This window comes from Apium graveolens, chromosome 11, assembly GCF_009905375.1.
Source record: "Apium graveolens cultivar Ventura chromosome 11, ASM990537v1, whole genome shotgun sequence".
In the NCBI taxonomy this organism is placed as follows: domain Eukaryota; kingdom Viridiplantae; phylum Streptophyta; class Magnoliopsida; order Apiales; family Apiaceae; genus Apium; species Apium graveolens.
In genome coordinates, this window is record NC_133657.1 from 126,071,740 (window position 1) to 126,089,120 (window position 17,381).

Genomic DNA, 17,381 nt, shown 5'->3' on the forward strand with positions numbered 1-17,381 from the left:
ACTTGTTAATTAATCCTCAAACTTATCCACATTCGTACCTAAGAGTTTCATGATTTGGGATTTCTGCGGTAAATTTCTATTTCTATCTTGCAGTTGCTCCAGAACTATGCGATTGTGTAACAGGGGATTTGAGCCGGAGCAATCACCAAAAAATTGGGGAGTGCTAAAAATTTTAAATCTTGAAAGTCATTTTAGACTTCAATTTTCTGATGAAAAGATTCATCTAACACTAATAAATGGGATGAATCAGCTTTAATATCGATTGTCAACCCAAACTGTCCAAACCTGTGAATATGAAATGGATACCCTGGAAAGAACTCAACATAACCACGACCTGTTAGTAATTTATCGTATGTGGACTGCGATATTGTAACGAGGGCAGAAAACTTTACCAGGAAGAATCTGGCTAGAGCATGCAGTGAGGGACTTCTAAATTAACCAGGATAAATATATATATTGATCACTATGCAACTAACATAATGCAATACTCAGTTTCGATTAGAGTATTGTTACTAACCTGACAAACCTTGTCAATAAACATCAGTAGCTCAGTAACATCGAATACAAACAGTATTGAACATAACTTAATTCATACTAAATCGCTAAATCCTATAGTCACCCCCTAATAAGCATATTGTACCCTTACTACATTTAGCTTCAGGGTTAACTAACTAATTTCCCTCTCCCGCGTCCAGCCTTTCGCTCTTTCCCTGTAACCAAAAACAATTCAAGAATAACAAGGTTACAGTGTTTGGAAAAAAGAAAAAAAAGGAAGTAATGAACTCTTCCTAAGCAAAATACTTGTAAATTTGATCAAACTTGCAGTGGTAGGGGCCTTAAAGAAATCATTGTATATTCTGTTGGAAACATATGGTGTCAAAAATTTAAGTTATAACTTGTTTTACTAGATGCAGATGTTTAATCTGTGTTAACGATAATTTGATTCAAATCTGTGCTGAGAATTTTGCCTTTGAAAAGAATAAAAGAGTGCAAATCATAATTATCTAATATAAGAAGAGCAGTCCAACATTAACATGTAGTTTGAATGAAGGGATTTGATCCCGATTAATGGGAATCGAAACTATATTCTAATACATTGCAATAGGAAAATAATAAACCAGAGCCAAATCATCAGAATTCAATATGTAACATTGGCAGAGGAACAGATTGACCACCAAAAACCCTGGAGAACAATAATCTGAAGCGAATAGTGATTTAGAAAGGGTTCAGCATAAGTGTGCCTTGAGGTGGTACCGAGTAATCGAGGGACCATATCAAGCAACAGAGAAGATAATTAAGAAGAGATGGATCTAGCAAATTCGTTCTGGATCTAGCACCCAGACAAGATTAGATTGAGGAGGAGCCATGATTAATTCAACTTCTCCGGATTGATGAAAAAAGGCCCATCCCCAACCAAGGTTATCTCCCAATTTGAGTGTGATAATACAAGTCTGTACTCTGTATGTTTTGATCAGTGAGACAGTGACCAAATTGTTTCATAATTTTCAAAAATTTACACTAAAACTTCGGTGAATTTTGACAATTAGTGGGGACCGGGGCATACTCTAGTCCCCCTAGTTCCGCCCCTGCTTTAATTTGATCAGAAACCAAGGTACTTGAAAGTTGAAAGCAGAGATCAGTCTACAGCTAAAGCACACATAATATCCATGCACCACCTAATGTTACAATTCCACCATATATATCTAAATTCCAAATAAATGCACAACTGTTACAGATAATTATATCTGTCATAGTTAGTTTAGTTTAACATACAAAACATTAACAAATAATTCAAAATCGAGGTCAAGCATGCGGGTGTGTGTGTGAGTATTTATCGAGCCTAACAAAAGAACATGAATTTATCGAATTTAGTACTAGAATATTAAGATGAAGGGTTTAAAGTTTAAACCTTATGACAATCACACAGTTGGGCTCTGATCTTGTCCAACAAGGCAACCTCTGCAGCAGTCGCCGGTAGACCCATGTTACGCGCCACCGCATACCCGGCAGCTGAGCTGTATGCCACAAATTTCGTTACTCCCAACACCAGCTTCACATTTTTAACGATACACGAGAATCCTGACATTGTTGTTGTTGTCTCTAGCACTTTAGAACCAGCTGTTTTCTGAAGCAAAATTTTCAGGGTTTTACACGAAGATCTTGTGAATAAACCCCCTATAATGTATGAGAGGATATATATTGATATTGTGTGTTTGTATCTGTGTGGGCTACCAATTGTCTAACTTGTTCTCCAAGATAAAATCTTTTTCTTGGGTCTGGGTCACCTTTAAAAAAATCTTATACTACTGTATACAATTAAATTGAAATAAAATAAAAATAATTATATTGAACTCTGTAATAAGATTTGGTAGACTGTTTTTTTTTTAATTAATACACGTACACGCCAGAATTCCATCTCTTGCTCCGCCAGAATTAGACCTCTTGCTCTCCTTGGTGAGTAAGACAAGAACTAACACATTTGTTAGACAACTTTCTAAACTGCAAAAAAAAACAAAACTACATATGATTTCTCTGATGTTCTAATTTGCAGCATACTAGCTTGCGATGTGCGAGTTTCCATTAATATTTAAATATTTTTAAAATTTTTATTTATCTTTTAATATATTTATTCAAATATATAATAATTATAAATTTATAATTAAAAAGTAAAAATAATTGGTAAAAATCTGTATTTATACTGGTGTATGTCAGAAGGATAATGATAAGTTGTGGTAATTCAGGAAGATAAGAAGATTGTATCTAATAGTTGAGCAATTTAGTTGTACTAGCTTAGAATCCGTGCGATACACCATCGGATCACACAGTTTTTTTAATATTATATATTTTTTTAAAAATATATATTGAATTCAATTCTTAATTTTGTTCATTTAAAATTTTAAAGATATGACTTTATGATAATTATATTAGTAGACGTATATATTCATAACTTCTTTAGAACATTTAAACTTAATTAAAGTGATAACATTGGTAAGATATTGAAATATTATTATAACGAAATTATTATTTTATTGAGGATAAAAATATTATGTCTCCATTATGTTGGGACCTTAAAAAAATATTATTTTAGCATGTTGATTACTTAATCGATTAACTATAATTCGATAAAAGATATTTGAAAAATACAATATTAATGATTGAACGATATAGTTTTATTGATAATTTTATGTGTATTTTAAAATTTATGTTTTAATTAAAATTTGATTTTTAAGTTCATATTAGTAGATACGAATTATACTTAGAATTATATTTAGTGTAGTATTAATTTGATTTATCTCGTATCAGTGGTTTACATTATTTTATTTTAGACCAATGCTCAATATACCGACCAAATCAAACTAATTATTTTTATTTTTATTTTTTATTTTTTTAAAGTCTGGATCGATAAGATAATTTTGTTTTAGATTGGATAATTAGTATATATGATTTTTATTGATAATTTTATGTGTATTTAAAAAAAATATTTATGTTTTAATTAAAATTTGATTTTTAAGTTCATATCAATAGATACGAATTATACTTAGTGTAGTATTAATTTGATTTATCCCGTATCAGTGATTTACATTATTTTATTTTAGACCAATGTCCAATACACCGGCCAAATCAAACTACTTAATTTTATTTTTTATTTTTATTTTTTAAAAGTCTGGATCAATAAGATAATTTTATTTTAGATTGGATAATTAGTATATATGATTTTATTTTTGTTGGTCGAATTATATTTTTATTTTAGTTCTGTGTTAGTCTCAATCAATTGTATAATGTATTTTTTTATCATGTATAAGTAAAATATATTATTTTGTTTATCCAAATTCATTAATATAATTTTTGGGGGGATTGTTAGTATTATTATTTTATCTTAACCTGAGTCACATTATATATCAGGTAAATCTTAAAAATTATGTGTGCTTAAATTTAATTTAGCCCGAAATATTAAATCAGAATAATATAAAACTCGATATGAATTAAAATTTAAACTAGTAGAAGAAGTTGAATTTAATATAAATTATAATGATATAGAGTTCGTTATAAAATAGAATTGAAATTGGAAAACAATAGAGTGAGTTGACTTCATTATCAATTAGAATTAGAATTGAAATTTAATTCTAATTCTGAATTAGAATGATTAAGGGTAATTAAGTAATTTCAGCAAGTACCGACCGACCAACTACCAAACTTTTAATGTTTGTCTATTATAATATAGTATATAAATATAATACTATTTATTTTTTATTTTTAATAACCAAAATAGGAGATAACCGTTGAACCAAATTATATTTCATTCCAGTTAGGGTTATTATAATTTAGTATAGATATTAACATTTTGATATTTCCAAGTAATAGTAATTTCCAGATATTTTAAATTTTTATCTATTACTTTCAAGTTCTATCATATTAGAGAAAAGCAGAATGCCAGTTTGGATTACAGGGTTCACCTTGCAAAATTTAAATGATGCCAGACACTTTAAGGGATGATACTACAACAAAAATAACCCAAAGCAACATGAAATAAGCACATGTAACCCACGCCCAGAATCTGGGTCCTCCGAGTTCCGCTCCTAATATTAGACGCCTGAAAACCAGAACAACAATACAGGCGAAAGAAGTTGCAAAAAAGACGAGCAAAGAGAAACTAAGTCCATTGGCGTTCTGGATTTGTAAAGGCTTCCTGTATGCTATGAAGTTGTACAGTGTGTCGATGAGCCATGGAACACCAATGCCCACGTATATGTTCACCGAGTTGCTGCAGATAAAACAAAATATATCTTCAGTTTATGACTAGTAGTATTTTATGTAATTTTATAGTTAAAATTACCAGCCATTGTTGAAGAACACAATTCAGTGGTATAAAAACAACAAGTCCATGAACTTCAGTTTCGGTGGAGATCTTAATTTTTGATAGTTGGATAAAGAAATAAAGAGGAAGTACGAGAACTGGTTTGTCACAGATAACTCAAATTTACCTGATAAAGTTATCTTAGCAAGAAGTTTTACCTCGTGAATTCTTAGTGAATTCTTAATAACTACTCCCTCTGTTTGCAAATATCTACTTTTCTAACAGACCAGTGTATCAATTACTATTTTTATAACTACTCAGTCTGTTTGCAAATATCTACTTTTCTAACAGACCAGTGTATCAATTACTTCACAAGTATAGATGCAAGTTGTTTTATACAGAATACCCCTACTAGTCAAATGAATAGCCAAAGAATTAACGGCTATACTAATTATCAAACAAGGAAATACGGTGAATGGAATAACATTAACTGCACTTCGAAGGTAAGAGAAAAAGCTATTAGTCTCGAAACAACAACAATACTCTACAATGGAAAGTATTGCAGCAGAGGGAGTAATAATTTTGTGAGACTGCTTATTTGCCAAGGTGCAATCAGAAAACTCTCATCATGTACAAATAACTTGCACTTTACAAAAGCAACCTAAACACTAATCAGTGACTCGGTGTTTTGCATTTGTCAAACAGAAAGATTGCTTTGATTTAAACAAATGATTTAGTCTTCAATTAAATGACTAGATAACAAATGGTTGGAATCTTATCAGTATTATGTGTTCCACTAATAATTTTCCATGTTCAAATTACTTTTGCCTTAACGATTAATTTCTCCTAATATAGAATCCCTTACACAGAATTAAACTATTCACACTTAACATATGATTTCTGTGTAGTAGGTTAAGCCACTAAATATCTTTACAAGTACTATGTTCACAAAACAATGAAGTATGCAAGTATTTTTTTTTGTAATGGAAGGCCATAATTATATATTGTTTTTCTGTGTAATACCTGCAAGTAATGTTTGCTATGGCCGAGTCTGCTGTTAGCTGACGCTCAGCAGCAATCTTGCTTGCCACTAAATCTGGCCATGAAGTTCCACTAGCTAATACAGTAAATGCTATGACATAAGCATTTATTCCTGCATTTAAAGTTTAAGTAAATAAAAGAATGCCACTAGCCAAAGCTTCAACTTAAATAAAGTTAACTAGGATTCATCCAGTGAAGACTAAAACCTGTGACACAGCTTATTACATCACTGAGCTTTGTGACAATATAAGCAATCCCGCTAATAAAAATTAGTGAAGAAATGAAGGCAACCCATCCATGAGCAATCTGATAGGGAGGCACAACCGCAAACAGAAATCTCCATGGTGCAAGAAGTGACTGCCACCAGATTCTAGCATAATGCAAGTATTTGTTCTCTGAATTTTTCGGTCCACTGCTGTCCGACTGTTTCATGAAGATGAGATCAGTATCTACAAATTTGAGTTTGACTACTATTTAAAGGCAGATAAACAAGGCGGAGTTTACAAGAAGTACTTTTAAATACAGGATGAAGTATGCCTGAAAGTACACTTAAGAAGTTTTTAATTTTACTTTACCAATGTGAAGAAAAATACATGACTATAGTGACTAGTCACAAAAAATGTGCCTCACTTTTAAGGTTGTATCCATGCAGATTGGCATGATATATATTAGTAAAAAGAGATATTCACAATCATATTTAGGTTGCTTGACAGAAGAAATACAGCTTTTCAAAAGAAAAAAGGCAGATACCTTCTTAACTTGATCATAAATTAGACTGAATGATAGACTCCACTCTTCTGTGGCTGTGAAGCATGCTCTGAAGAAGATTGTATTGTGTCTAGGTTTTTTTTTAAAAAGGAATCTCAATTAAACATAAAAATAAATTTGATGATCATATCTGATTCCTTTGGTAGCACTCTACTGTCAATATACTAGCTTCCACTCAGATTGGATTCTCACATAGTTGCACTTGCATTCATTAATTTAATCAAAATGAGAACTCAAGAATAATTAATCATAGAGGAAAGCATTGGAAGCTCCTAGTCCTCAGTAACACACTTTGATTGCTAAGGTACTACATTTAGAGGGGCATTTTACAAATCTGACCAAGCAGGAATTGTGGATCAAAGCTCTAATCGTCGACCACAAATTGGAAAAAAAAAACTGAAACCTCAAGAATGGGCCAGCAAGGTAAAAATGGATACTAACCCAAATTACAATATAATCATGAGCAGAAGCATAAGCCTCCTAACTTAGACTTTCCTGTATATTAACACACTGGCTGCACCAAAGTTTTTGTCCACTAACTTAGACTTTCCTGTATATTAACACACTGGCTGCACCAAAGTTTTTGTCCACTAACTTAGACTTTCCTGTATATTAACACACTGGCTGCACCAAAGTTTTTGTCCACTTTAAGGTCCAAAAATTAACAGAGAAGTGGACAAGTTCTTAGGGCCAGTAGAGTATACTGAGAGAGAAGACTAAACTTAGAACTTAAGAGCACAAGTCCAGTCTGTGATAATCTTAAGTAGCCTTCTAATTCATTGAAATATTGAAGTAACATTGAAAATGGTAAAATATTAGTACTATGTTATTGTCCACAGAAGAGCTCATATAAGTACTTGACTATAAATTCACATATATTATATAATTGAAAAAAAAAATTATAAAAATTATACATCATTAGAAACTAAATCTAATCTAATTTAAAAGGTATTTTCAGTTTCTTAAAATTAGGAAAGTAAGTTTTTAATTTTCAGTCAAAGTTGGGTCAATTTGACCCTAAAAGGTCAAACGATACAGCTAAATTGGGACAGAGGGAGTAAGAAACATTTAACATACATAGCGAAAGATGTGGTACCATTAATGCATCGAAAAATTGCTGCTTCCATATGGAGAGAAGATGCATATCTTCGGAAGTGATATCTTTGCTACCTTGTTCACAGGATCTAGCCACATCACTATCAAACACGTTTTGATACACATGACCTGCAATTTATACTTCGATAAAGAGAGATTTTAGACAATGATTGATAGATGAGTCGATAACTATGTTTATCCATGTCAGACACTTCCACCCGAGTCCGAGGAACATAGGTATAGCTTTCTTACTGACCACACTACAGTATTGATAACATAATTAAAGGTTACCTGTTCCACTCGCTGAATGGACGGAAAATATGTCAACAATTCCTGTGCTTTCATCTTCAGGCATCATTAAATACTCATCAAACTTTCTGTTATCTTTGATTGGATCAACCTCAGGTGGCACCCACTCATCTGGCCTTTCTGCTTTCTCTCTGAGAAATAACAGCATCCATGCAAGCAGTATTTTAATTGGAAAGCTTCCCCAACTAAAACTACACTTTTCATCTTAGAATTCAGAAAAATGTGCATAAACCAATCAATGTAAAAAGAATAAACCTACAGGGGAAGTGAAACATATTGCCACCGTTTGTCTTGAGCATACGCATGTAGCAGTAATAACCCATACTGCAGTACTGTCAAGGCAGCCTCCCAGAGGGTGATAACATTTGGTGTCCACACCTACATTTAAATAAAACATTTGCATTATTAAGCCTGTGTCACGTCCGGCTAGAATCAATGATTAAGCAACAGGCTATTTGAGTTAAGTCAGCAACGGATTTCTGAGTTCATAACCAAATGACATTAGAGAATGCAATTTGAACTCATATTAAAATCTTAATTATATGACCAATTTAAGTTATTGTCCTGTAATGCAATATGTGTAATTTAAGATATATGACCAATTTTCATCAATAGAGTTATAACTCCGAAGCTTAAATCTTAAAAACAGAAGAGGCCAACAAATCATTCAGCAAAAATATAGTGACAAGAAGATTTTTAACACTGAAATACAATCATATATAGCAGAAAGCAAAAGCGATATTCGCATAATTGTATTTCGCTCCATATAACAAAGCTTATTACTTAAAGGCATAGTAAGCCGAGAAAGCCTGGGAGGTAAGCATGGTAAGGCGCTCGCCTATGCATCCTTTAGGTGAATTAACACTAAGCCTCTTATTATTGATTACAAGGATTCAATTGTAATGGTTCATGTTAATAGTGTGACTTCTAAAAATACCTTGCAAACCAAAATAAGAAAAGGCAAATTACACATGAAGGAAATAATCAATCTAGATATATACTTGGACACCTAATCTGATCAGTGGACACTTAGACGCCTATGGATACCCAGAACCCAGAAGGCATTTCCTACACCGCTATAATCAAGGAAGACTGAGCGCCTATACATAGTTTATCGCCTTTCTGCCGATGCGAAGTCTTGATAATTAAGCAAAAACGAGTTAAATTACTATTTATACCGTATAATAAGAATAAATCAAAGACAAGATATAATCTGTACATTATAGCAAATTAAGTAAATAAAAAATGAATATATTTGTCACAAAATAATTGCTGAGCCATTTCCATAATAGATATTCAACAATCTATAGTTCATTTTGAGCAATACAAAAAAAACAAGAAATTGAGTACCATGATACCTCTAAGATAATGTATAGCCAAATATAGGCCCAGAAAGACCAAAAGAGCTCTACAAGCCAAACTCCTAAATCTGATATCTTTTTCAGTTCTCCAGCTTTTGGAACCACAACGCAAACAGCATGGATAGGAAACAGGTCAAACGCAGCAGAACCAACAAGTGTCCCAGGGCCCAGGCCTATGTATTAATAAGATTTAAAACATTAATCATGCAAGCATTCTCCTTTTCAAATCACCCTTTATAACGTATGCATTAACATAGATGTTAAGATATTCCGAACAAAGATACAGTTCTATATGTTCAATATAGTTAAAACTATAATAGATACTTTAAGAATATTGATAAAATAACAGATATTATTCATGTGTCTTTGCCATGGTATGATATACAGAGGATTCAGCCATTCAGGAAGAGAGGTTGTGAGTATTGAAGTAAGCTAAGTAGCAGCATTTCATACTTGATAAATTAATATTCATAAGAAAAATATAATTAGTACATTAAGATACAATCTAAAGGGTGAAATAGATATTAAGCCAACCTCCAGCGTACAAGTTTCCAATATTACGTATTGTGTCAATAGTAGCTAGAGAGATTTGAGGGAAACTAGTCCCAAAAGCCAGCAGGCTAATGTCAGCAATTGTGTAATTCCAAACCTTCTCGTATCTCACAGTTTCTGTTTTTGTGTAAGGATCTATCTCTACAACTTTACGGGTTTGCTTGACAACATTTTCCATAGACCGGAAAAATCGACCAGTTATGGCTGACAAACCAATAAAACAGTAAGCAACGGCAAGAAAATACAGAAATGTTCTAAACCAAACTGGAAGGGTAGCTTCACCCCTGAACACTACGTAGGATTCACATGTTGGATGTGCAAGTGTATTAGATATTCCAAGAGTGACCTCAGCGGTTTGATTATGCGCTGTGGTCATCCTGGAAAGTTGGAACCTCACAGGCCAAACATGAAACACCTGCAACAATCTGTAAATAATGTGCCACAAAAAAATAAATGTCTGAGATTATTATTCAACATCTAAAATAGAATCGTGGAACTATATTCAAAATGCACAAATGTAATACAATAATGTAGATGAAGATGTAATCAACCGTGTTTCATGGCTTAGCTCTTAAGCATAAGGTTACTAAAGTTACTAGATCATTTTAAGTTAAATAATCCTTAATATGTAAATAGCAATGACTATAACTATGCATTGAAGTTAAGAGTCAAGAAAATCAACAGAGTATAAATTTCACTAGAAACATACAGATAATAATTCTTTAAAACATTTGAAATGATTGTAATGTTGTAACTAGATATAAGATGTGTAATTACTAACACTGCAATAATCACAAAATCGCATCTTCAATCTTACACTAATGAGTAATGACCTGTTTTAGTTTTACATTTGGGTAAAAGTCTCTAATGTGAGTGACACTATCATCATATTTATCAAATATTTACTAATATTCACAAGGTCAGATTCTATTCAAATTCATAACTCCCGCAATTTCGGCTTGCATTCGAGAAAAAATTGGGGCGTCACTGCTATATAGTTGTAGTTTGTATACTTTCCCGTATTTGATTAATTACTAGCTACTTGTTTGATTAAATTTGATTCCAAATGTTGTTAAAATTTGAGCAAGTAACCTAGTAACCCGTCTATAAACACATAAGGCAGTAAAGTCTAACCGAGTAAACCACATTCAGTCGAGTAGTCGAATATGGTTCGAAACAAAATTTGTTAACAATTGAGGTATTAACAATTTACGCAGATATGTGGAAATGAATAAAAATGTTATAGAATTCAGCAGTTATAAGAAAACAAAGTGGCAGCGATTAAAGAATAACAAAACAATATACACAAAACATATGTAATATAGAGTGCTTTATTAACACATTTGGTTGCGTAAATGGAAATGAATTATCAGCAATTGGAGGAGGTACGTACCGGGACAAATACAATAGACCAGAGTGAAGCTCTATCGTAGCGATTACTGAGGACGAGCAGGAGTATATATGATCCTAGCAATGATATATGATATCATACCCCAATCCCTTCCCAAAATTATTCTTTATATGCATTCATGTCAGTATTTGCAACCGTTTCGAGAATCTAATATTTCTCTTGCCTCAATAAAATAATATAATAAAAACCAAACAAATATTTAAATTTATTAATCTTTAAATAATGCTATTCAAAAAAATCTTTAAATAATGTAATCAGTCATTTTTTTAGCAAGAAAAAAACAATCAAACAATCAATCTTTGTTGTTAGCATTACTAAAAAAGGTATAGTTAGATAATTAATTAATATATAACTCAAATTTGGTTTATAATGATACTTTGGTATAATTTTTCCCTAAATACGACTTTTTTCATTGTTAAAAAAAATTCAATAAATATAATTAAGAGCCCTACTAGTTGATAAGTTTATGATAAATACACCAGTGTTCGAGTGACAGATTAATTTAGTGGCGTAGAAAATTCAAGTGATACATAACAAACAGCAAAGTGCACGAGAATCCCGAGCATACAGTTCTATATTGAATTCCCTTGGCCTTTTTGGATACAAAGTCCGGAAATAAGATTGTGCTCACTGCTCCTCACATGTTATTAACGAACCACGGTACAAGTAGCATGGAATTGAAATTTTTTTTGTTTAAAGTCAGGCAGACCTATTTAGAGCGGACAATTTGGTACAGGACACGTGAACATGACACGATATGATATGAAAAATACGGATAAGGGTTTGTTATTCCCAAGGAACTAACAATGAGATTTACAGAATGGGGTTGAATGTAAATCTCAAAACTTTTTCAAGATTTTAGCAGTTTCAAAAGCTAAGTGTATGATGAACAGATGTGGGTGAATTGCTTTGAGCAGGTGCAGACAGATGTATATTCAAGACACAAATGTAAAGAACACAAAGGCTTTAAAAACTTTTCTGGTGGATTTGTTGTTCCACCGGAAATGTGTATTTCAAAAAATCTGTGATACAAAGAATTGTTAACAACTGCTTCCTAGTACAAACTAGATGATTTTCTCTCTATGTTTTTCTAAACAGCTCTGGAAAATTCACTTCTAATTACTAGCTGCAACTTGGTTTATATATCACCAAGTTTACAAGTGAAGACAAAGATAAAATACAATCATAAAATAGTTCTTCACATATTTCTTCTTCATTTCTCTATCCAATACAATCTAAGATAATCTGTAAATCTTTGAATACTTTTTTGTTTGCACCAGAATGGAAATACTGCTTTTTCTTGATTCCTCCAAGAGGCTACCACATTCCAATTGTCTCTGTCAACCCATGTGTCTCTGTCAGCTTATGAATTGTCACTATCAACTGCTATGGAACTGAGCATCCGTTGAAGCTTTCATCCGTTGATGGCTTTATCCGTTGATGCTTTAGTGACATCCGTTGATGCTTTAACAGTTGAAGCTTTATCCGTTGATGCACTCATCCGTTGATGGATGTTATCCGTTGATGGATGTTATCCGTTGATGTTTTAGAGACATCCGTTGAACTTTTGTTTCTCATCCGTTGAAGGCCTTTAATCTATCAGTTGATACTACTTCATTTATACAAAATTACAAGGCATAAAATATTTACAATTAGCCCTCCTATTTGCATATCCACTAGTAGTCAACATGACTTATAATTTCCCACAACTTCTAAGAATTATAACTTAAATACAGAGACTGAAATGTGCTACAATACTAAACTTATTTCTAAGTAAAGCTACTCCATCAACGGATAGCCAAAGTGGTCTTATCCGTTGAGACTACAAACACTAGATTTCTACTTAAGTGTTTTGTTTAACTTATCATCAAACTAATACATATATTCCTAACAATCTCCCCCTATTTATGTCTACTGTAGGCATAAATTCAGGGTTAACTTGATGATAACAAAACACTTAACAAATATATGAGTTGAAACCAAGTAGAAATTCAAAAGTGCTGCAAAAGTGTATGTACTGAGATAGAATTGAAGATTTACAGTGTTTCCAAGGGTGCTCCTTTAGTCTGAGCAAATCATTTTCTTTTCCTTTGTTCCCTTGTTTTCTTCCTTAGCCTCCTGTCATTTTCCTTTACTTGGAGTTGGAGTTGTCTGTAGAATTCAGCTTCATCTTCTTCACTGATATCCAACTTAGATTGCATGTCCTTGAGAGTTTCATTACTGGCAATTTTAAGTTGGTCTTCAAGTCTGAAAAATCTTCTGCTCCTTTATTGTCTCTGAACTCCATCAACCAATGAGGTGATTTATGAATTGTAATTCCATGCTCAGGGATGAGTAATGTTCTAGGCAAGGAATTTGACTCCCACCAATTCTTCCTTATGCTGGCAATCTTGTTGAGAATCTCAGTCTTGGCAGTCCTGGTAAAGCCAGTATCCCTTTTGATAGCTGAGTAGACTCTAATCAAGGTAGAATAGCCCTCACTTAGAATTCTTTGAAGAGGCCAAGTCCTTTCCACACTTCCTTTATACTTGAACGGTAACCTTTCTGGTAGCTGTCCATAGGCATTTATTCCCCTTACTTCCTCCAGCTCATCCAGGTAGAGTTTAATATCTGTATATTCTTTTATGTCACAAATGTGAACATAATCATCCTTTGAGGCTTGTGGCTTAGGCTTAGGTTTATGTTTCTGAGTGAATTTACTTGAGGTTAGAGGAGGTGTTGATTTGGATTTTCTTTTCAGTTTCTTTGGTGGTAGAGAAGTAGTTAAGAAGGTAGGCAATTTGATAGTGTCCCAATCAATAGGTTCCTCTTTAGGGATGATTGTTTTACCATGGATATTTATACTGGGATCAGCCACAACAGGTTCAGGAATAGAAGGTAGTGGTTTAGATTTTGATTGGGTTTCCTCAGTGTCATCTCCACTCTTTCTTTTTGCCTTGGCCTTTTTTTTGTTCCCTTTCTGCCATTCCTTTCTTTTCTTACTTCTTTCCTCCACACTCTCACCAACCATATTCCCCATATCCACATTTATGCTTTCAGTCGTGTCTTCTTCACTCTTGTCTTCAATCTTCTTCTTTTCTTCAATTTGACTTGACTTTAGCTGTTTTTCAAGCTTTGCTTGTGCTCTTTTGTCAGCCTTCAGCTTTTTAGCTTCTTCCTTTAGCCTCATGGTCTCTTCCCTCTTGGCTATTGAGAATTTGGGATGTCCTTGCATCACACAGATACTCTTTCCCTCTCTATAGATGATAGCCATATTCATTCTTTCCGCTACATCCTTTGTCTCTTTATGCTTTATGATGTTACCACCCAAAACTTTGTCTTCATCAGGCTTTGGAAGAGGAAAATCCACTTCTTTTAGTTGAGCAAAGCTTAGAGGGTTCTTTATAGAGTCCTTGTTGAATCTAGTGGTTGGCTTGAGTACCATGGGCTTCAGGTTCCTTAAAAAAGTTTCACCAACCTTATTCCTCCTTACTGGCTTGTGTTCCATAATGATTGGCTCACTTTTGTTCTATGTTTCACCGATAAGGATTTTGTAGTTGTAGAGCCAAACACTTGCTGCATCCTTTCATTAATTCTTCTCCTTTGCTCTTTCACCTTCATCTTAGCTGCTGCTAGCTGGATTAGATCAATTACATCAAGCTTTCCTTTAATTTGAAGTGTTGGAGAAGTAGTGATGGCAGGAACTAGCACTTTGGATATTTGAATGTGTGTAGATGGCTCCCCTTCCCTTTCCCCTTTATTTTCCCCCTTTTTGTTATCATCAAGGAGAGGGGTCAAGCCCTGTGCTTTAGCCAGTTGCACTAGAAGACTAGTCTGAGACTGTTGATTATGAAGAATGGTGACCATAGAGTTTTCAATAACTTGAACTCTTTCCTCCAATTTGGCCATCTTCTTTTCAGCATCTGATTCTCTTCTCAGTCTCAGTAACAGTTCTTGCATGGTACCAAAGGGCATGATTGAATCCATCTTCTCAGTATTGTAGGACTTCAAGTCAGCTATATCCTTCTTGAGTTCATCCACACTTAGATTCTGTCTTAATTTTTGTAGCTTCATGAGATGTAGAGAATCTAAGTGGGCTTGGAGAATGGCCTTGGTACCAGCATTGGAAGTTTCCTGAATTGTATTTTGGATAGCCATAACTTGTTTGACTAAGGATACATTGAAATACCCTGGTGTAGACTCCTTTGTCAATGCCCATTCAGGTAACTCTGGAATATAACTTGGGCCTTCATCTCCCCCTAAGTTCATGCTTCCATCAAAAGAATCAGAGTCATCATCATTAGAATTTACTCCAAATTCTTCAGATGGCTCACCAGCTGTAGAAGGCATCATATTGACAGCAGCTTTATCCCTTTGTAGAGATTCTGAAGTATGTACTAGGTTTAAAGTCTTTTCTGCCTCCTCATTGCCCTGAGTAGCCAACAGTTGATAGGCTGACACAGGATGAGTAAAAGTGTCAGCGCCCAAGGAAATGTTATCAATTTCAGCTCTGTAATGTTGTTGAAATTGTCTTTTCATGTCAGCATCATCCACAATCATTGACTCACTAGCAATGGTTGGATCCACCCTTATACCTCCTGTACCTGCTTTTCTCTCAATTTCTCTCTTTTCTTGCATCAGGGGCTCCCCCTAACTAACACTCCTCACACCCTCACCTTCACCTACTAAGGTGGTACTCCTCTCACTTTCTTTTGCCATGCTGGAAGAAATAGCATGCATATTTAGACTCTCAAGCTCTCCTTTTGCCTGGGAGCAACCCAACCTCTCACTCAAGTTTTCACTCCCTTCCCTCATCCCTAGAAGTGATTGTACAGTAACCATGTCTTCTACACTTGGAGTTAATTTAGTTGTTTGTGTAGAGACTATCAACGGATAAGGAATATCCGTTGAGGTTGAAACTGATGGTATCAACAGATAACTGCTGTTAAGCTTATCCGTTGAAGAACAACCACTTGTCAACGGATGAGGGATATCCGTTAAAGAAGGATAGGAAGTAGAAATTTAAAGTGACATAATTATTGAATCTGTGTGGATTGATTTTAATTTAGGTGACACAGATTCTTCAACTAAGTCTGAAAGAATTTGCTGATGATGCAACAAATCATCTAAAAGATGATGATCACCAGTATTTGAGTAGGGCTCCTCCCTGAGTTGTAAAGAGGGAGAATCAGGAATTGATATGAATATCATGTCCACATCCAAAGATGGTGATGGAGAATTTGGTGGTTGGTGTGTGTCAATTTTGAGAGAATGGGGTTGTGACTCCACATTTGTTGGAGTCATATGAAGCTGAATTTGTGAAGGCATAGATACAGGTGGTTGTATCTGTGCAGTGTGTGCACCTTGTATTGAAACTAGGGTTTTGACCTTCTTTCTTCTTGTGAAGACTTTTACAGGTGAGTGTGTGGCTTCAGTGTCCCTCTCTCTTTTATTCTGTGTCCCTGGTTGGGGACTATTTTCAATAGCTGCACCCTTTTGGGAGGATGCAACTAAGGATGAGTTTGAATCATTTTCAACCACCACAGTCTTTTGAGAAACTGTGGCTTGGCTAGCTTGGGTACCACTCACCTCTCCTACCTTATTCTGGGGGTTTTCTTGATGTTCACCCCTCCCCTCACCACTAACACCCTGTTCACTCCCCTCAGGGTTTATGGTAGTTGTTACAACTGTTGTATTTTGAGAGACAACAGAGGTGGCTTTCTTTGACTTGGATTTTAAAACTTTAGATTTGGTGGCCTTGGTAGGAATCTGTTGGGGCATTAACACAGATTCCATGGCCACACTTGAAGGCAAAGAAATGATGGGGTTGGAAGTAGTAGGAGTTGAAGAAGTATTTACCTCACTTACCTGAGGTGCATCCATGATTGGTAAGTATACCAATGGCACTTTATTGTTGAGGTCAATCCTTACAAGGTCTGCAAGGACCCTCTTCTCTTGTGCCTAGCATTTGAGTTTATTACTCTCATTATTTATGACCAGACCTTCAGCAACATGGTTAGCCAATAACATAAAGAATCTAGCATAGTAGATGTTATGAGGTCTATTAGCC

At 34.2% G+C, this 17,381-nt stretch overlaps 1 protein-coding gene and 1 long non-coding RNA gene across 2 annotated transcripts; both read right to left on the reverse strand.

Annotated features, from left to right (window-relative positions):
* Window positions 1-477: 477 nt before the first annotated feature.
* LOC141697994 (uncharacterized) lies at window positions 478-2,245 on the reverse strand. The gene is made up of 2 exons (XR_012564905.1): window positions 1,910-2,245; window positions 478-710 (listed from the first exon to the last, which is right to left on the reverse strand). It is a non-coding gene; the product is annotated as an uncharacterized LOC141697994 (long non-coding RNA).
* A 2,126-nt stretch (window positions 2,246-4,371) lies between these two features.
* Window positions 4,372-11,452, reverse strand: LOC141696729 (magnesium/proton exchanger). The gene is made up of 9 exons (XM_074500850.1): window positions 11,315-11,452; window positions 9,904-10,346; window positions 9,367-9,542; window positions 8,268-8,386; window positions 7,991-8,139; window positions 7,701-7,828; window positions 6,043-6,259; window positions 5,819-5,948; window positions 4,372-4,762 (listed from the first exon to the last, which is right to left on the reverse strand). Exons 2-9 carry the CDS (start codon window positions 10,295-10,297, stop codon window positions 4,465-4,467), a joined length of 1,611 nt encoding a protein of 536 aa, XP_074356951.1. The 5' UTR covers window positions 10,298-10,346; window positions 11,315-11,452; the 3' UTR covers window positions 4,372-4,464.
* Between the last annotated feature and the right edge of the window lie 5,929 nt (window positions 11,453-17,381).